Source organism: Ranitomeya imitator, chromosome 3, assembly GCF_032444005.1.
Source record: "Ranitomeya imitator isolate aRanImi1 chromosome 3, aRanImi1.pri, whole genome shotgun sequence".
Lineage (NCBI taxonomy): Eukaryota > Metazoa > Chordata > Amphibia > Anura > Dendrobatidae > Ranitomeya > Ranitomeya imitator.
In genome coordinates, this window is record NC_091284.1 from 685,352,549 (window position 1) to 685,373,290 (window position 20,742).

At 44.0% G+C, this 20,742-nt stretch overlaps 1 protein-coding gene across 4 annotated transcripts in view; it reads left to right on the top strand.

Annotated features, from left to right (window-relative positions):
• The window catches only part of RBMS2 (RNA binding motif single stranded interacting protein 2), a 155,222-nt gene extending 134,708 nt beyond the window's left edge, over positions 1-20,514 (top strand). For 2 of the 4 annotated variants that reach the window (XM_069758453.1, XM_069758454.1), the window contains exons 3-14: positions 1,666-1,724; positions 6,520-6,611; positions 9,770-9,927; positions 10,102-10,181; positions 11,615-11,724; positions 11,817-11,863; positions 13,112-13,205; positions 13,294-13,344; positions 14,166-14,276; positions 14,378-14,455; positions 14,672-14,755; positions 20,222-20,514. In XM_069758453.1, coding sequence (XP_069614554.1) covers positions 1,666-1,724; positions 6,520-6,611; positions 9,770-9,927; positions 10,102-10,181; positions 11,615-11,724; positions 11,817-11,863; positions 13,112-13,205; positions 13,294-13,344; positions 14,166-14,276; positions 14,378-14,455; positions 14,672-14,743 — 952 coding nt within the window. In that variant the 3' untranslated portion in view covers positions 14,744-14,755; positions 20,222-20,514. The remainder of the gene's footprint in view (positions 1-1,665; positions 1,725-6,519; positions 6,612-9,769; positions 9,928-10,101; positions 10,182-11,614; positions 11,725-11,816; positions 11,864-13,111; positions 13,206-13,293; positions 13,345-14,165; positions 14,277-14,377; positions 14,456-14,671; positions 14,756-20,221) is intronic. The other 2 variants (XM_069758451.1, XM_069758455.1) reach the window with 1 other exon arrangement.
• The last annotated feature ends 228 nt before the right edge of the window (positions 20,515-20,742 follow it).

The window sequence follows — 20,742 nt, forward strand, 5'->3', positions numbered from 1 at the left end:
CTCCAAGTCTTATGTTAATGGAGTTCTGTTCACACATGTTTAGTTTACAATGTAGAAGCTAAAAAATGGAGGCAGCACACCAGCTAAAGGTGAAAAAGGTGCTTATTTACTATATATACTCGAGTATAAGCCGACCCGAGTATAAGCCGACCCCCCTAATTTTGCCACAAAAAACTGGGAAAACTTATTGACTTGAGTATAAGCCCAGGGTGGGAAATGGAGCAGCTACCGGTTAATGTCAAAAATAAAAATAGATACCATTAAAAGTAAAATTAATTGAGACATCAGTAGGTTAAGTGTTTTTGAATATCCATATTGAATCAGGAGCCCCATATAATGCTCCATACAGTTCATTATTGCCCCATAGATGCTCCATATAAAGCTGTGCCCCATATAATGCTCTGCACCGTTCATTCTTGCCCCATAGCTGTGCCATATAGTGCTCTGCACCGTTCATTATTGTCCCATAGCTCTGCCATATAGTGCTCTGCACCGTTCATTTTTGCCCCATAGCTCTGCCATATAGTGCTCTGCACCGTTCATTCTTGCCCCATAGCTCTGCCATATAGTGCTCTGCACCGTTCATATTGTCCCATAGCTCTGCCATATAGTGCTCTGCACCGTTCATTCTTGCCCCAAAGCTCTGCCATATAGTGCTCTGCACCGTTCATTCTTGCCCCATAGCTGTGCCATATAGTGCTCTGCACCGTTCATATTGTCCCATAGCTCTGCCATATAGTGCTCTGCACCGTTCATTCTTGCCCCATAGCTGTGCCATATAGTGCTCTGCACCGTTCATATTGTCCCATAGCTCTGCCATATAGTGCTCTGCACCTTTCATTTTTGCCCCATAGCTCTGCCATATAGTGATCTGCACCGTTCATTATTGCCCCATTGATGTACCATAGAAAGTTGTGCCATTGCTGCTGCTGCAATAAAAAATAAAAAAAGCCATACTCACCGTTCTTGCTTGCAGCTCCCGGCGTCCGGTCCTGGCGTCTCTCCGCACTGACTGATCAGGCAGAGGGCGGCGCGCACACTATATGCGTCATCGCGCCCTCTGACCTGCACAGTCAGGGCGCAGAGACGCCGGGAAGATGGAGCGGCGCCGGGAAGATGGAGCGATGCCCGGCGTGTGGAATGGGGATAGGTGAATATGCGATACTTACCTGCTCCCGGCGTCCCGCTCCTTCTCCCGGACAGCTGGTCTTCGGTGCCGCAGCCTCTTCCTCTATCAGCGGTCACCGGCACCGCTGATTAGAGAAATGAATACGCGGCTCCACCCCTATGGGAGTGGAGTCCATATTCATTTTTCTAATGAGCGGTCCCACGTGATCGCTGAAGAGGGGAAGAGCTGCAGCACCCGAAGACGTGGGACGGCAGGGGGAGCGCCAGGATCGCCGGGACTAGGTAAGTATGCCTCAGCGCCCTCTCCCCCTCACCCGCCGACCCTGCCGCCGACCGTGACTCGAGTATAAGCCGAGAGGGGCACTTTCAGCCCAAAAATTTGGGCTTAAAATCTCGGCTTATACTCGAGTATATACGGTAATAGCCCAAAGTGGCTACGTTGCGGCTCAAAGCTGTGGGCCTTTCTCTAGTTTACAATGTAGATAAAAACAAAATATGACACAAGCAGCTAAGCAGATCTCACTTTGCTTCTTCTAGATATGGAAAAATTGTCTCCACGAAAGCTATTTTGGATAAGACAACCAACAAATGTAAAGGTGAGAACCAAGTGCTTTCTAATACCTTTTATTCTACAGGATTGTGTTTTCAACAAAATGCTAATTTGCTGCTATGCAGTTAGGCTCCTATGGGTGCAGTAATACATAAATAGTTATTTATTATAACTTTGCTTGTATAGCGCTATCCTATTCCCGCCGCGCTTTACAGACATCATCACTGTCCCCATTGGGGCTCACAATCTAGATTCCCTATCTGTCTTTGGAGGGTGAGAGGAAACCGGAGAATCCGGAGGAAACCCACACAATCTCCTTATAGATGTTGTCCGTGGTGGGATTTGACTCCAGCGCTGCAAAACAACAGTGCTAACCACTGAGCCACCCTGCCGCCAAGGATTCAATTCTCTACCTTAAACACGCAGGCTGGGGCCAATTTCATAGACAGGATATTAGCAGATCAGTAATTATTCAGTTGAGCAAAGCACATATTTGCAGATGTTTTCTCATTATTTGTGCGGTTACCAATTTTCCAACGGGCAATGTAAACACTATAACACTTCTCCAGAGCCCAGGGGGAAATCTTATCATTTATGTCTTTTTTTTTTGGACGATTCAAAGGAAAAATAGCCTCAGCAATAAACCAATATCTAACATGTGGTAGATACTTTCGGATTGACTGATGCCGATTGTTGTCTTTACAACTGGGATATTTTATAGCCGTGAATGACTCTATTTAATAATAATGGTCAGATGATCCGGAGCTGAGAAAAACCGATGTCCAGAATGGATAATGAAAGGATTCACATTCGGAAGGTCAGGAACCTGTTATCTGGAGATTTGCCTCAGTAATTCCAAGAAGGTCTCTTGTTATCAGGTCATGGGGCAGGCACATGTAATAGCAGATTCCTTACATTCCAAGAATGTCTAGGGTGAGCGGAGCAGTCACATATACCATATAGACAATCTACAAGTTTCTACATAATACTGTAGTATTAGAGCTGCAGGTATAGTAACCCTATGGCACAGACATTAACCGCACACACAACAAAGAGAATTAAAGCCAGAGCCAGGCACCACAACTCTTAAAGGGAGTCTGTCCTTTTTTTGCTATGTAATCTGACAGCATCATGAGTTAGATCCTAAGACCCTGATTCCAATGATGTATCATTTAGTTTACTGGGTGCAATAGTGATAATCACAGTTTTCTCTGAGCTGTGTATAACTCTGCACACATCACAGCTCTCTGTGTACATTATATAGTGACAGATGCTAATCAGTGCAGGCGTAGTTGGACTAGGATGCACAAGGCCACTTGTCCTGTACTGATAATCTCCTGTTGATAAAATGCTGATTGTATTGAAACAGCAAGATACAGCCCAGTGAGTGACACATCTCTGTAGTCTGGGTCTCTGCACCTACATTATGGTGCTTTCAGATTACATAGCTAAAACCTGCTAAGAAATTTCCTTTTTGGTGGATTACAGTGCAATTTAGTGGAGTAACATCCAGCACCTGGGCTCCAAATCAGATTCTCTAAAAGGACCCCCAACTGTCACACATCTTTTGATAATAATAGTTTTGTCACATTGGCCAAAGAGACCTTTTACCCCTCCAAGCTCTGGGGCATGGGTGTGACTGTAACCCCCCCATCTATAGTTACTACCCCGATGCAAGGTACCATTCACCAGATAGGTATTTCTATAGCTTGCGAATATGCCATAAACATTGCTGCTGCTGATGATACCTCTTTAACCCATTTACACATTCTGCCTGTAGGGATTCACTTTCTCTAGTAAGCATGAGGCCTTAGGCCATGTTCACACAGTGCGTTTTTTACCGCGGAACCGCGGCGGTTTTGCCGCTGCGGTTCCGCGGCTGTTTTCCATGCAGGGTACAGTACACTGTACCCTATGGAAAACAGGACACACTGTGCACATGGTCCGGAAATTGTAAAAAAAAAGACGCGCTGAATAGCTCCCGGAAAAAAGAAGGAGCATGTCAATTCTTTTTCCGGAGCCGCAGCGGTTCTGCACCCATAGACCTCCATTGTGAGGTCCAAACCGCAGTAAAACCCGCAGATCAAAAATATATCTGCGGGTTTTACTGCGGTTTGATGTGCAGAACCGCTGCAGCAGGAAGTGCGGGGAGCGGGCGGAAGTGCGTGGGCGGAGTGTGGCTGCCCCCCCCGTGCTCCGATCCCGCCCCCCCCGTGCTCCGATGCCCCCCCCCAGTGCTCCGATGCCCCCCCCCAGTGCTCTGATGCCCCCCCCGTGCCCTAATCTCCCCCCCTTATACTCACCCGGCGTCCCGGTGTCCGTCCGGCCGTCTTCTCCCTGGGCGCCGCCATCTTGCAAAATGGCGGGCGCATGCGCAGTGCGCCCGCCGAATCTGCCGGCCGGCAGATATGGCGGGCGCATGCGCAGTGCGCCCGCCGAATCTGCCGGCCGGCAGATTCGTTCCAAAGTGCATTTTGATCACTGAGATATAACCTATCTCAGTGATCAAAATAAAAAAATAGTAAATGACACCCCCCCCCCTTTGTCACCCCCATAGGTAGGGACAATAAAAAAAATAAAGAATTTTTTTTTTTTTTTTTTTTCACTAAGGTTAGAATAGGGGTAGGGGTAGGGTTAGGGGTAGGGTTAGGGGTAGGGTTAGGGGTAGGGTTAGGGGTAGGGTTAGGGTTAGGGGTAGGGTTAGGGGTAGGGTTAGGGGTAGGGTTAGGGTTAGGGGTAGGGTTAGGGGTAGGGTTAGGGTTAGGGGTAGGGTTAGGGTTAGGGGTAGGGTTAGGGTATTTTCAGCCATTTTAACCCTAAAAAAATTCCTAGAAAACACACAGACTCTGGCTAGAAAACTGCATCAAAAAAACGCATCAAAAAACGCATCAAAAAACGCATCAAAAACGGACCAAAAAAGGACCAAAAAAAGGACCTGCGTTTTCTGCCAAGAGCTGCAGTTTTTTAAAAAACAGTCAGGAAAAAAAAAGGATGGAAATCCTGAACGTGTGAACATACCCTTAGGTAGTGTTCACACAGACAATGCAGTTTTGGTCTAAACTCGCACAGTTTTTATTGCTTTACACAGGTTGCCCGGCACCAAAACAAACTCAAAACATAAATCCCTAACTGTGTCCAGGTGCAAACTAAACAGAACAGACCATAGCTGAGCGAGCCTCAACTCGGTCACACAGAACAGCGATTGTCCATAGCAACCACTGATATTGCGGTTCTCTGCACACGGTTGGCCTCTCTCTCTCTCTCCTCACCCTCCTCTCTCTTCACCCTCCCTCCCTCTCTCTTCACCCTCTCTCCCTCTCTCTCCTCACTCTCTCTCCTCACCCTCCCTCTCTTCATCCTCCCTCTCTATCCTCACCCTCCCTCTCTTTCTCCTCACTCTCCGTCCCTCTCCTCGCTATCCTCACCCTCGCTCTCTCTTCACCTTCTCTCTCTTTCCTCACTCTCTCTTCACTCTCTCTCTCTCCTCCCCCTCCTCATCCTCCCTCTCTATCCTCACCCTCCTCTCCCTCTCTGCTCACCCTCCCTCTCTCATCTCTCTCTCCTCACCATCACTCTCTCTCTCCTCACTTTCTCTCCCTCCACACACTCCCTCTCTCCATTCACCCTCCCTCTCTCTCTTTTCACCCTCCCTCTCTTCACCTTTCCTCTCTCTCCTCACCTTCCCTCTCTCTCCTCCCTCTCCTCTCTCTCTTTCCTCACTCTCACTCTCCTCACTCTCTCTCTCCTCACCCTCCCTCTCCTCACTCTCCTCTCTCTCTCTCCTCACTCTCACTCTCCTCACTCTCCTCTCTCTCTCTCCTCACTCTCACTCTCCTCACTCTCCTCTCTCTCTCTCCTCACTCTCACTCTCCTCACTCTCTCTCTCCTCACCCTCCCTCTCCTCACTCTCCTCTCTCTCTCTCCTCACCCTCCCTCTCCTCACTCTCCTCTCTCTCTCTCCTCACCCTCCCTCTCCTCACTCTCCTCACTCTCTCTCTCCTCACTCTCTCTCTCCTCACTCTCCTCTCTCTCTCTCCTCACCCTCCCTCTCCTCACTCTCCTCTCTCTCTCTCCTCACTCTCTCTCCTGTGCAAAGGTAATAATTAGTGATGAGCGAGTGTACTCGTTGCTTGTTGCTCAGGTGACCTCTGAGTATTTATGACTGCTCGGAGATTTAGTTTTCATCGCGGCAGCTGAATAATTTACAGCTACTAGCCTGCTTGATTACATGTGGGGATTCCCTAGCAACCAGGCAACCCCCACATGTACTCAGCCTAGCTAATAGCTGTAAATCATTCAACTGCCGGGATGAAAACTAAATCTCGAGCACTAACAAATACTCGGAGGTCACATGAGTGTGCTTGGGAAAACCTGAGAAACGAGTGCACTCGCTCATCACTAGTAATAAAGCATAAATAAAACCTTATAAGTTTGGTAAAGCTGTAATCGTTCTGACCCACAGGATGAATATAAATCGTCATTTGTGCAGCACGGTGAACGGAGTAGAACTTAAAGTGTAGACAGACAATGGCCTTCCCATAAAACATTTGTCCGAAGTTTGTTAAATAGATTTATGTACCCAAAATAGTCCCACTTCCTCACTTTTCACATATGTTGTATTACGAGGATATTTTTGAAACACTACATTGACAATACGCCAGGTCCCAGTTATCATTTCAGAGAGATTTAGCGGCTCTGTCCCATTTTGTAGTTCCTACAGATGTCAGAAAGGTCAGATTTCTGCATATGAACAAAGATCCCATTGCGCTCCTGCTTGATTCTAAAGACCATGCAGATTTCAATGGAAATATTTATAGTAATATCCACTTTTTTATCTATAGGATATGGGTTTGTGGATTTTGATAGTCCTGGAGCTGCCCAGAAGGCTGTCACTGCCCTGAAGGCCACTGGGGTGCAGGCTCAAATGGCAAAGGTGAGTCTTACTAGAGCATGTAAAAAAATATCAACAAGACTTAAAGGGTTATTCCCATCTCCAAAACCCTATCCCAATATGTAGTAGTTGTGGTAATAATGATAATAACATTAGCAAATACCTCCAATTAGAAATGTAGGATAGTTCTTCTGTGTCGCTTACCTCATGTGCAGGGCATTGCAGTAGCTTAGGTATCCATGGTTACAACCACTTATATAGGGACAGTAAGTTAGTTATTGTCATAACCATGGATACCTAAACTGTTGCAATGCCCTGCACATGAGGTAAGCACATAATCAATCAGAAGAACTATACTACATTTGTAATTGGAGATAGACAGCTCTGGCAATAAATTAAGAGACCACTGCAAAATGTTCAGTTTGTCTGATTTTTCTCTTTATAGGTATATTTTTGAGTAAAATGTAAATTGTTCTCTTATTCTATAAACTTCTGACAACATGTCTCCGAAGTTCCAAGCAATACGTTTTGTATTTATTTTCTGACAAAGAAAAATGGTCAAAATTAAAAAAACAAACAAACAAACAAACAAACAGTGCTTTCAGACCTCAAATAATGCATGATCATTTAGAAACAACAATACTAATGTTTTAACTCAGGAAGAGTTCAGAAATCAATATTTTGTGGAATAACCATGATTTTTAATCACAGCTTTCATGCGTCCTGGCATGCTTTCCACCAGTCTTTCACACTGCTTCTGGCGCAAAAATGTAAGCAGTTCTTCTTTGTTTGATGGCTTGTGACTATCCATCATCCTCTTGATTACATTCCAGAGGTTTTCAGTGGGGTTCAGGTCTGGAGATTGGGCTGCCCATGACTGGGTTTTGATGTGGTGGTCTCTTAATTTTTGCCAGAGCTGTATTTGCTAAAATTATTATTATTACACCTACTACATATTGGGATAGGATATTGGAGATGGGAATACCCTTTTAATGACACTCTGGATTTCTCAAACCAATCTGGTTTTATAAGAAAGTTATTACTAAAATGGTTCTTGGTAAAACTGGTGATGTTCTGTTCCTGACCCTGGAAGAGAAATGGCCGTACAAATCTGTCACTTCCCATTAAAGTGTGGCCGGTGTGTGAGGGGGAAGTATTCCTGTATGCATTGTAAGCATAGACACCTCCTATTACCCCGGTGTGTCAGGGATTATTGTCTGGTATCTTAAGGGTTGTTTCCTGAAGACGATCACCTTCCCCAATAACTGTGCCCTGTGTGATCTTCTGGTCCTGTAAGCCTTAGGGAAAGCTTATCCTTACTATACATGTCTTATCCCATGTACAAAGTTAGCACTTAGGAGAAGGAGGCGCCGTTCTGGGAGCGAGTGACCTAACCCCATTACCTGCCACATAGCGCTGTGTGTGGATGGAAGGATCGACAGTAGGGATCAGTAGCCCGCAGTCTCTGACAGAAGCCCTACTGGCGGCATCCATAGCGCTCTCAGATAGTAGACGCAGTACTACATCGCGTGTGTCACACCTACAAGTAAGCTGTGTAGCGCCCACATCGGAAGCTATTAATGCTGCATATTCTGATAAAGACTCGCGAGAATCCCTACTTTACTGTCGCCAGAAGCAATGAATAATCCACTCTAGTCTTGATGACATACTCTCACTGCGGGGGTCTTATATGAATTGAGGGTCTGGTTGTACCGCCATCAACTGAAAAGTAAATATCTTCACTGTTGCATCGCTTCCATGTTTTTTCCTCTTCAGAGGAGGGGATAGTGGCCGTCTGCTGCGGTGCAGCATCATTCATTCTTGGGAACAGAGGTGGTTCTAGAGGTCGGACCTTTAGACTTTGTGCACACGTTCTGGATTTTTTGCGTTTTTTCGCTATAAAAACGTGATAAAACAGCGAAAAAAACGCTCACATTAAGCATCCTATTAAAAGAATGCAATCCGCATTTGAATGCACATGCTGCGTTTTTTTTCCTGAGCGGAAACGCATTCCGGAAAAAAACGCAGCATGCTCATTAATTTGCGGAATCGCGGGGATTCCGCACACATAGGAATGCATTGATCTGCTTACTTCCCGCATGAGGCTATGCCCACCATGCGGGAAGTAAGCGGATCAAGTGCGGATGGTACCAAGGGTGGAGGAGAGGAGACTCTCCTCCATGGACTGGGCACCATATAATTGTTAACAAAAAAAAATTCAAATAAAAAATCGTGATATACTCACCTTCCGATGGCCCCTGGAGTCCTCCCGCCTACTGTATGTTTGACAAGTGTGACCAACCTGTCAATCAGTTTTCCAAGCGATGCTACAGATCACTTGGAAAACGCTAGCATTCTGCAAGCTAATTACATTTGCAAAACGCTTGTGATTAGCGGGAATAAGCATGCCAATTCCGCATGCGATATACCCGCGGCAGGAGTTGCGGCATTGCCGTGGAAATTTCCGCGGCAATTCCGCAACGTTTACACTTAGCCTTAGGCTATGTGCACACTTTGAGGAATCCATTGCGGATTTTTCCGTGCGGATTCTGCAGAATTCGTAGGTAAAATGACCGTGTTTTACCTACGGATTCCATGCGGGTTTTCTGCAGATTTTGTGTGAATTTCACCTGTGTTTTTACACCTGCGGATTCCTATAGTGGAATAGGTGTAAAACGCTGCGGAATCTGCGGATTTTGTTTTCCATAGGTTTACATGGTACTGTACAACACATGGAAAACTGCTGCAAATCCGCAACGTCAAATCTGCTGTGGATCCGCTGCCAAATCCGCAACAAGGGCACATAGCCTAAGTGATCAATAAGGAATGGCATTTGCTAGCAGTATACCATCACATACTAACAGGGGAATACCCCTTTAATGGTGGTAGAATCCAAATATGGTCTTATAGGGGATCCAGACTGTCCCCTCACAGCAAATGTGGAAATTGAGGATCAATCCCTATTACACTATATAAGGAATCTATCAGCAGGTGCTATGGAATCTGAGAGCAGCATGATGTGGCAGAACCAGTAACATGTCTCCTGTCTGTAGATGGCAGAAAAACGGAAATTCTACTGGTAATAATTAAACGGAGGACTGGAGGGTTTCTTGTATGAAATAAGTCTTCTGTTCCCAAGTTCTGATTTGTGCTGGTAGAATTTTATTCCATTTCCGTCTCTTCTCATCTTGAATTTACAGCAACAGGAACAAGATCCGACCAACCTGTACATCTCCAACTTACCAGTCAGCATGGACGAGCAGGAGCTGGAATCACTGCTGAAACCTTTCGGGCAGGTCATATCCACTCGTATCCTGAGGGATGCCAATGGGACTAGCCGAGGGGTCGGTTTTGCAAGGTGAGACTGCAAATTTATTTTCTTTTTCTTTTTTAAAGAATGGAAGCGACACAGAAATTTTTTTTTTAATTGTACCAGTCTTGATCATGCAAAGCTACCTTAATCTCAGCCTCAGGTCTGTTTGTTCAAATCGCTCTATAGTTGGAGAGCTTAAAATGGTGATTTTATTTGTAGGATGGAGTCTACAGAGAAATGTGAAGCTGTGATTTCTCACTTCAATGGCAAATACATGAAAGCGCCACCTGGTGTCCCCGGTAGGTATTTTCATTCACGTTCAGACATTGTGATTTAATACAATTTATCAAAGTAAAAAAAATATCTGCAAAGCGTAAATAATTGTGAATGATAAAAATAATAATAATAAATATATACATATATATATATATATATATATATATATATATATATATACTCATGCTCCGTTCCTTCCTGGGGTACTGGGGTGCTAATTTTGCTGTCAAAACAATTTCAATCTTGACAGAATCCTGATGGACCCCACTGTAAATCACAGCATCAGATGGGGTCGTATGACGGTCTGTCACTGCATCATTACTTTTCTTATAAACAGGGGCAGCACGGTGGCTCAGTGGTTAGCATAGCAGTCTTGCAGCGCTGGGGTCCTGGGTTTAAATCCCACCAAGACCAAAATCTGCAAGGAGTTTGTATGTTCTCCCCGTGTTTGTGTGGGATTCCTCCGGGTAGTTCAGTTTCCTCCGACACGCCAAAGACATACTGATAAGGAATTGATAATGTCTGTAAAGTGCTATGGAATACAATGGCCCTATATAAGAAACACATAATAAATAAAATAATAAACATATGTCATGACTTCAGAATTTAAGGGGTTGTCTCAAGATCTTAAAGAGTAATGGACATTTTAATTTTTATTCCATAAATCAATACAACACATGAAAATAAGCAATTATCAGAGAGATGCACTTCTTTCTCCTCCAGGACCGATCATTCACTCTCATATCATGGATACAATCTGTATTCAGCGAGTACAGATTTTCCCATTAGATTCTACGGAGGGGGAGGAGGAGTTAGATGCAGACACAGACATTGTGCCACGTGTCCTCCTGAGACGACAGTTACCGTTCTCCACAGAACTTTATGAGCACCAACTGTTATCTCCTTTCTCAGTAATGGCAACATCAGTATTTACTCTGAGAATTTAGATTTGGGAGAATGACACATCAATCAGTCCAGGAGGAGAAGAAGCAGATTTCTCTAATAAGATATATTACAAAGTTTCTTATTTGCACATGTACTATTGATTTACCTTTATCATTACGCTTTAAATTTTTGACCAAAATGCTTGTGAAAAAATCTCCATTCTCAAGAATGGAGGGATGTTAGATTCTATAGTTTACAGCTCGTTGCCTAGGTTACCGTCCACCCTACAGTCCCAGAGTGGCTGGTTTCCTAGAACAGGAGCGCCTCTTACAAGTTCTACCCTTTAAAGTCTGTTTATGCCAGTTTGAAGCTGGCTGTATTGCTGTATCCCTCCAGCTTTAGCCCCTCTGTGCCTCTGCCATGCTGCAAAGGCAAAGATGGCTTTAGAAGCTCACTGCCCTTGGCAATCAAGAAGCCGGGAGTGGTGCAACTCTTTAACAAAATCTTACATCAACTTTTATGCCTTCATGTATGCCTCTCTCTCATTACAATGTGTGCATTGCCTTGCCAGCACCCCAGGAGCCCCTACTCTGCAAGTTTGCTGATGGCGGTCAAAAAAAGAGGCAAACCCAGGGGAAGTATATTCAGAATGGACGTGGCTGGCCACGAGATGTAGAGACGGTAATTTGAGATAAGGTTTTTATTTGCTCTCTCATTTTCTAGAAATATGAGCAATTACTGTTATTTTCCTAACATATTTTCTTTACTTCAAGGGTGGGATGACTTTGACATATGATCCTACGAATGCTCTGCAAAATGGGTAAGATAAGAAAGCTTTATTCATAACTACTTCCATGTGGATTACTTCTATCCAGGGTTGTAACTATAGCGGTGCTGGGGTTGCATCACACCCAGGCCACGAAGTTTAGGGGGCCATAAAAGTCCCTTTGGCCCTTGTGAGAGGATCAATGCTATTAGATACCTGTAATAGCTGGAGGCACTGTTTGCAATTTTGCATTGGGGGCCATGAGCATTACATGGCAAACTTTGTAGTATATCTTAGCAGAGAAATCTGCTTTTATGTCCACTCATGAGCCAGAGGAGAAGCAAAGTGTGAACGCACAGACAGATCAACCTGAGCTTTCTAACAAGTCTTTTAACTCACCCAGAGATGGATTCACATCTACACAGCTCAGTACTACTTTATAATTTCCTCCATGCTACTGCTGCTTCTGTCTGTGTGCTTACTAAGGAACGGACAGCAGGAATTCATCTCTGTATTCTGTGTGTATGGGAGACAGTATAACAGTTCAATCAATTGTAAATTAAGAAATAGATCCTCCAGAGAGGAAAACTGGTGAAAATGCTGGGTACAGTACATACAGTGACCAGAGAAAGTAATATTTCTCTTTTACATACACAGAATAGCTTATTCTGACACTTTATTTGAAAGTATAGTTCCCCTTTAAATGGAACCTGTCATCAGTTTTTTCCTGAGATAACTTACACCCACCACCTTTCAGCCCCATGTGACAACTTTCCATAATGCTGCACATTTAGCTCCATTCGGCCTGCAAAGCAAAATAAAGGGCTTTTGATATAGTCACCTACGGGGCGGTCTGGCCCGATGATCATCGCTGGACTTTGTCCAGAGCCGCCTCTCTTCTTGCGATGCTGTCCTCCTCCTGTGCTTCATGTGGATGACGCCTCCTATGTCATCCACACAGTTTTCCCCTTCGTGCTCCTGCGCAGGCGCACTTCTCCCTGCCCTGCCATGGGTAGAGAAAAGTATTGCAGTGCACATGCCTCTTTTGACCTTTCCCAGCGCATGCCTACTGCAGTACTTTGTGCAGAAGTGCAAAGAGTGACACTGTGTGGATGACGTAGGACGCGTCATTCACACGAAGCACAGGAGAGAGGAGGCACCGGACCAAGGCCAGCAACCTCCATCGGCCCAGCCCTCCATAGTTGAGTATAATAAAAATGTATAGGAAAAAAATTCCTCCCTAAAAATAATGTTATCAGCCCTTTTTATTAGGTACTTGAATATTGGTTTTATATATTTCAGGTTTTACACCACCCCATACAGTATTGCCCCAAATCGGGTGATCGCTCAGGCAGCCCTCTCACCATACCTGCCATCGCCTGTTTCTTCTTATCAGGTCGGTATTAAAATAAATGATGGGTCTCATTTTATTATATCTAGAGCTGGTAACCAGACTCATATAATTTGTATTGGTTTTCTTGTAGGTTCACAATCCTTCCTGGATGCATCATCAGTCTTACCTCATGCAGCCTGCAGTAAGTAAGGGGTGGTCACCTCCCGGGACCTGTGAGTTCTGACTCTTCCCTACCCCTAAGCCATCTGATATATTCACGATTCAACTCCCTCCTGCCAGGGGACTTTTCCTTTTTGTTTTTTTCCACCTGTTCTTTCAGGAGCCATAACTATTTATATATTGTTGTCACCATATGAGAAGTTTTTTGTGGGACAAGTTGTAGTTTTCAATCATCCCAATCATTTTACCATTCAACATACTTAGCGCTCCTCTATCGCCGGCAGTCACATTAAGAATGAATGGAGCCGGAGTGCGCATGATCGAACGTCACTCCATTCACACAGGGGAATTCTGAACCTCGGATCTTGACATTGGTGGGGGTCCCAGCAGTCAGAACCCCAGTGATTGTAAAGTTATCCCGTTTCCCGTGGATAGAGGATAACTTCCAAACTTGAGAATACCCTTTTAAGTGATTAAACAGCAGTAATGGAATCTCGCTGCAGTCTTTGCTTTTACAGGCCTTAGCTGACTGTATAAACCTCCCACCTTGTGTGGTTCGGGCTCAGATCCTGTACCTGCTACATACACCTACAATGGACATCTTGGAAAAGTATCTCCTATGTGGGGAAGGGCTTACAATCCACTAGTTTATAAGTTGTTACTATTCTGGCAATATGCTGTCACATTAGAAGAGGAGAATGGCCTTTTAATCTGGTTGCTTGCCTGTAAATGAGGATTATAGAAAAGATTACGGTGTTGAAAATCACTGAGTGCAGAGAGAAGATGACAGGATTTTATGGTTTTCTGTGCAGCATCCCATTGTACCTTCATGTCGTTTGCTAGGGAACTGTCCTCACTCCCACCATGGACCATGCTATTTCCATCCAGCCGGCTTCCATGATGGGACCTCTGACTCAGCAGCTGGGACACTTGTCACTGGGGAGCACGGGAGCGGTAAGAAATGACTAGTAACAGAAATATATTACTTGTAAGCAGCTATTTTAACCCTGAATCCCCAAAATGTTTCACTTCTTCTTTACATTTTCTTTCCCCAGTATATGCCAGCTGCAGCCGCTATGCAGGGGGCTTATATCCCCCAGTACTCGTCCGTGCCTTCTACTGTCTCCATAGAGGTGAGACCTTGTAATCAGCCAGTTCAGGTTCTTCTAGGGGAGTTATGTTTGACATCTATGAACATATTTAGGTTCATTTTAGGATTTTGGAGGTTATCATTCCTTTTGTTTTGGATTGTTTTTCTACCATATTAATGAAAGTTTGCAGTAGCATTGATGGGTGCAGTAGGGGGCATGGTATCTGCCAGACTCCTCCTAATCATTTGTTTTGCTCAGGAGAGCAGCGGGCAGCCTCAGCAAGTTGCCGTGGAAACCACCACAGAACACGCCGCCTATTCTTACCAGTGAGAGAGAGTGCAGGTAAGAGCAAGGAGGCCTCGCTGCGAAGCTTCCCGCAGAGCATAGACCAATACTGACTCGGAGATTAGTGACATTGCCCCCGCATATATCATAAACTGCACCACATCTTCACTGTTCTCGCTTCCACTCCGCCAATCTATACATATCAAATGTGATAAATTTGGTGCAAATTGTGCAAACACAGTTTTCTTTTTCACCAGCGTGTTGTAAAAAGCTGAGACGAAGGTCTCAAGTGTCACAAGTCAATGTACATTGTTTCGACCAAATCGCAACTTTTTATGTACATTAGTTGGACACTTCCTAATATTGGAAAAGGAACGGGAGTCAAAAGTGTCAAATATTGCAGGCTAATGTAAAATCAAGCATACATAGATTTGTTCCACGCCTTTTTAAAGACATTTATAAACTCTCTAGAATATGAGAGCTTTGTACTTCACACCATAACGTTAATTGCGACGCCTTTTTCTCATAATTTTTAAGTTTTGGCGTCGGTACTAACAGATGGTAAATGGCATAAAATTTGATAAATTTGGTATAGGCATTTACAACAATGAAATGTGACAATTTTCACAAACACATTGCAATATAAATGTCCCTCACTATTGACATATCTGAGGATTAATCAGCCCTGTACACATTGAGAAACTTATAATTAAAGGGAAACTGCTATCAGAAAGTCACCTATTTCTTAAATCAGGTTCCTGCATATATATATATATATATATATATATATATATATATATATATATATATGTGTGTGTATTTAAAATAAAAATAGAAATCTTGCAGTTTTTTGCACTGGCCACTGGGGCACGCTGATACTTCATGTTGTTTCAGGAAACAACACATGTACATAGCCACAATGGTCAAACTCTGACCCCTTCCTTTTGTATTGAAGCATCAAATGAGCAAGGGCAAAGGTTATTGTGAATCCTTTATCAGCCTCTGTTAATAAGGAACTTGCTGAAAATTCTAAAAGGACAGGACTATTAAATGTATTTTTTTTAGTAAAGCTTGTGATATGGAAAAAATAAAAGCATTGCCAATTTTTAAAAAATACACGTAACATAACAACCTGATTGAAATAATAGGTCAGTTTCTGATGATAGCATCAATTTAATGATTATTTTATTGATTACTTTATGCAATATATAGGCCCTTTGTAGTTCCATAGTTTTTCATACAGCATCTTATGTGTCTCTGACAGAAGCTGCTTGCAGCTTTGGAGGTGGAATTGGGCTCCTCTACCTCTCGGGCCCCTGAGTGGCTACATAGGATGCACTAATGTTATGTCCACATCCGATTTTATGTATGGTGGACTGGGTTTATAGCTATTCCAGTGCCTGCTTTTTTTTACCTCTGCTTTATCAGGGTACCAGCCACTATGCCTGACACATAGCGTATAGGAAAAACGACTGCCCATGATTGAATAGTCACTGTCTGGGCACCAAAGTGTGACCTGCTTTACAATCTTTCCGAGTCTTTCAATCATTCACAATTTATACTAAGAAAAGAGTGAGTTTAAATAACCTGCTCTGCACCCAAATATGCCACAATATCACTATAATATCACATAAACCAGACGGGAGTATGATACATAATCTAAAATGTGTATGATCACTGATATCTCATATCCAAAGTGTCCATCTAACAACTAGACAAATTATATAGCAGTAAGTAGAACTGCCTGTTATCCACAAAATTTATATGACTCATAACAGACACGATTATCTCATCATCTACTATATAATTGTCTAAGGGTCACTTCCGTCTTTCTGTCTGTCCTTCTGTCTGTCCCTCTTTCTGTCACAGATATTCATTGGTCGCGGCCTCTGTCTGTCATGGAATCCAAGTCACTGATTGGTCTCGCCAGCTGCCTGTCATGGCTGCCGCGACCAATCAGCGACGGCCACAGTCTGATTGGTCCCTCCCTACTCCCCTGCAGTCAGTGCCCGGCGCCCGCTCCATACTCCCCGAAGTCACCGCTCACACAGGGTTAATGCCGGCGGTAACGGACCGCGTTATGCCGCGGGTAACTCATTCTGTTACCGCCGCTATTAACCCTGTGTGACCAAGTTTTCACTATTGATGCTGCCTATGCAGCGTCAATAGTAAAAGGATCTAATGTTAAAAATAATAAAAAAAATACAAAATCATTATATACTCACCTTCCGCCGCCTTTCCCGCTCCTGGCTACGCTCCGGTGACCGCTCCATGCAAGCGGCAGGTTTCGGTGGCAAGGATGGTATGCGACAAGGACCTGCCATGACGCCACGGTCATGTGACCGCAACCTCATCACAGGTCCTGCGCGCCTGCGCGAGAAGGACCTGCCATGACGTCACGGTCCGGAACGAACCAGAAGCTGCTGCGTGCACCGCACACAGGCGACATGACTACAAGGGCTCCCTCGGAAGGTGAGTATATGTTTATTTTTTAACCTGTGACATACGTAGCTGGGCAATATACTACGTAGCTGGGCAATATACTACGTAGCTGGGCAATATACTACGTCACTGGGCAATATACTACGTGGCTGGGCAATATACTACGTGGCTCGGCAATATACTACGTCACTGGGCAATATACTACATCACTGGGCAATATACTACATAGCTGGGCAATATACTACGTAGCTGGGCAATATACTACGTGGCTGAGCAATATACTACGTCGCTGGGCAATATACTACGTGGCTGGGCAAAATACTATGTGGCTGGGCAATATACTACGTAACTAGGCATTATACTACGTGGGCTGTGCAATATACGTGGCTGGGCAATATACTACGTCACTGGGCAATATACTACGTGACTGGCCAATATACTACGTCACTGGGCAATATACTACGTCGCTGGGCAATATACTACATAGCTGGGCAATATACTACGTAGCTGGGCAATATACTACGTGGCTGAGCAATATACTACGTCGCTGGGCAATATACTACATAGCTGGGCAATATACTACGTGGCTGGGCAATATACTACGTGGCTGAGCAATATACTACGTCGCTGGGCAAAATACTATGTGGCTGGACAATAAACTACGTAACTGGGCATTATACTACGTGGGCTGTGCAATATACGTGACTGGGCAATAAACTACGTGACTCGCAATAAACTACGTGACTGGACAATATACTACGTGACTGGACAATATACTACATGGCTGGGCAATATACTACGTGACTGGACAATATACTACATGGCTGGGCAATATACTACGTGGCTGGGCAATATACTACGTGGCTGGGCAAAATACTATGTGGCTGGGCAATATACTACGTAACTGGGCAATATACTACGTGGGCCGTGCAATATACGTGACTGGGCAATAAACTACGTGACTGGACAATATACTACGTGACTGGGCAATATACTACGTGACTGGGCAATATACTACGTGGCTGGGCAATATACTACGTGGACATGCATATTCTAGAATACCCGATGCATTAGAATCGGGCCACCATCTAGTATCTAATATCATCACTAATAAACCATTAATCTTGTCCCTTGTATCCAACAAAAATAGAGATGACATTCCTAGTCAGGAGAACCATATACCGTAATTGAGAGTGCTGAAAGGTTCCTTGGTGAAATATGGCAGCCAAAGCGCTTCATCACATTTCCAGGCATAGTGACCCCTTACTATGCTAGCCATAGTGCTCCATCATATTATCAGCCACAGTGTCACCTGACTATGCTAGCCACAGTGCTCCATCACATTATCAGTTACAGTGCGGCCTGACTATGCTAGCCACAGTGCTCCATCCTATTATAAGCCACAGTGCGGCCTGACTATGCTAGCCACAGTGCTCCATCACATTATCAGTCACTGTGCGGCCTGACTATGCTAGCCACAGTGCTCCATCACATCATCAGCCATAGTGCGGCCTTACTATGCTAGTCACAGTGCTCCATCCTATTATAAACCACAGTGCGGCCTGACTATGCTAGCCACAGTGCTCCATCACATTATCAGTCACTCTGCCGCCCGACTATGCTAGCCACAGTGCTCCATCACATTATTAGTCACAGTGCGGCCTGAATATGCTAGCCACAGTGCTCCATCACATTGTCAGCCACAGTGCGGCCTGACTATGCTAGTCACAGTGCTCCATCACATCATCAGCCACAGTGCGGCCTGACTATGCTAGTCACAGTGCTCCATCGCGTCATCAGCCACAGTGCGGCCTGACTATGCTAGTCACAGTGCTCCATCCTATTATAAGCCACAGTGCGGCCTGACTATGCTAGCCACAGTGCTCCATCACATTATCAGTCACAGTGCGGCCTGACTATGCTAGCCACAGTGTTCTATCACATTATCAGCCACAGTTCGGCCCGACTATGCTAGCCACAGTGCTCTATCACATTATCAGCCACAGTGCGGCCTGACTATGCTTTCCACAGTGCTCTATCACATTATCAGCCACAGTGCGGCTTGACTATGCTAGCCACAGTGCTAAATCACATTGTCAGCCACAGTGCGGCCTGACTATGCTAGCCACAGTGCTCCATCATATTATCAGCCACAGTGCGGCCTATGCTAGCCACAGTGCTAAATCACATTGTCAGCCACAGTGCGGCCTGACTATGCTAGCCACAGTGCTCCATCATATTATCAGCCACAGTGTCGCCTGACTATAACACATAGATATGGGAAATAAAAGGTTCTCTTCTTTAAAAATGCATCTCTAAATTACCCTGGAGCAGCCTCATGTCTTAATGGTTATATGGAGCGCCTCCTGCCTTGGAGGACCTGGCATGCCCATGCTGTAATCAGCACATTGATTTTAATGTGAAATGTGTAGTACTGTGGTCAGCTTATCATGGTAGCAAGGCCTCCTAAAAAAAAGGGAAATTGTCCAATTGTTCCCTTTACATGAATGTATAAATGTAGTTTATTTATATGAACATGTTAAAGGGAAGCTGTCACCAGCTTTTTGCTAACCCATCTGAGAACAGCAAGAGCATAGAGTAGTGACCCTGATTCCAGCGATATATCACTTATTGGGCTACTTGCTGTAGTTTTAATAAAATCCCTGTTTTATCTCCTGTAGATCTACCTGTTCTCTGAATCCTGAGCTCTGTAGAACCCCTCCCACATCACTGATTGGCAGATTTCTTTGTACACTGTGCAGAGGCAGCCAATCAGTGGTGGGGGCGTGATTGGACTACATGATAGCAGATTTACTAGTCCTCTAATGATAGCATTCTTCTGATAAAACAGTGATTTTATAACAAGTACAGCAAGAAGCTCAATGAGTGACACATTACTGGAATCAGCATCTCTTGTCTCTACATTATGCTGCTCTCAGATTAAGTGGTAAAAACCTGGTGAAAAATTCCCTTTAAGCACCACATTAATATTATCGAACATTTCCATATATACTTTTAGTTTTTGCTCTTTTTAAGGTTTGTTTATGAATTTCTAATGAAATAGTTTTATTTCTTTGTTAGGTTCACGTGTGAATATGAGTCAGCCCAGGAAGTAACCGGATGGAAAGCTGCAGGGTTGAACATGAGGCTTTACTCAATAATGGGGAAAATGGAAAAAATGAAAAAAAAGAAAACAAACATGCTGGGGGGATGAATGAAGAAAAAAATATTTTTCTTTCTTTCTTTTGCAAAGAAGCATTTTTACTGCAATAAACTTTAGAACTTCCAAGGAACCAAAGCAGCTAGAAAAAGAGAACTCAAGAAACCTAATGAAACCAGAACAGACTTTCAAAACTCAATTGAGAAATACAAGTAAAAAATTGAAAAAAGAAAAAAAAAATGAAAAAAAAAAAAAACAGAAAAAAAAATCCAACAAAGCATAAAAACAAATTCTATTTTAATAAGAAGATTTTTTTTGTCATTTTTTTACCGTAGAATATTTTTTTTTTTTTAATTTTTATTTAAATGCGTGACATACAAGGAAAGCGCAGCACCAGGACATAAAGCGGCGAACCGTATGCGAAACAGAGACTGCAATGGGG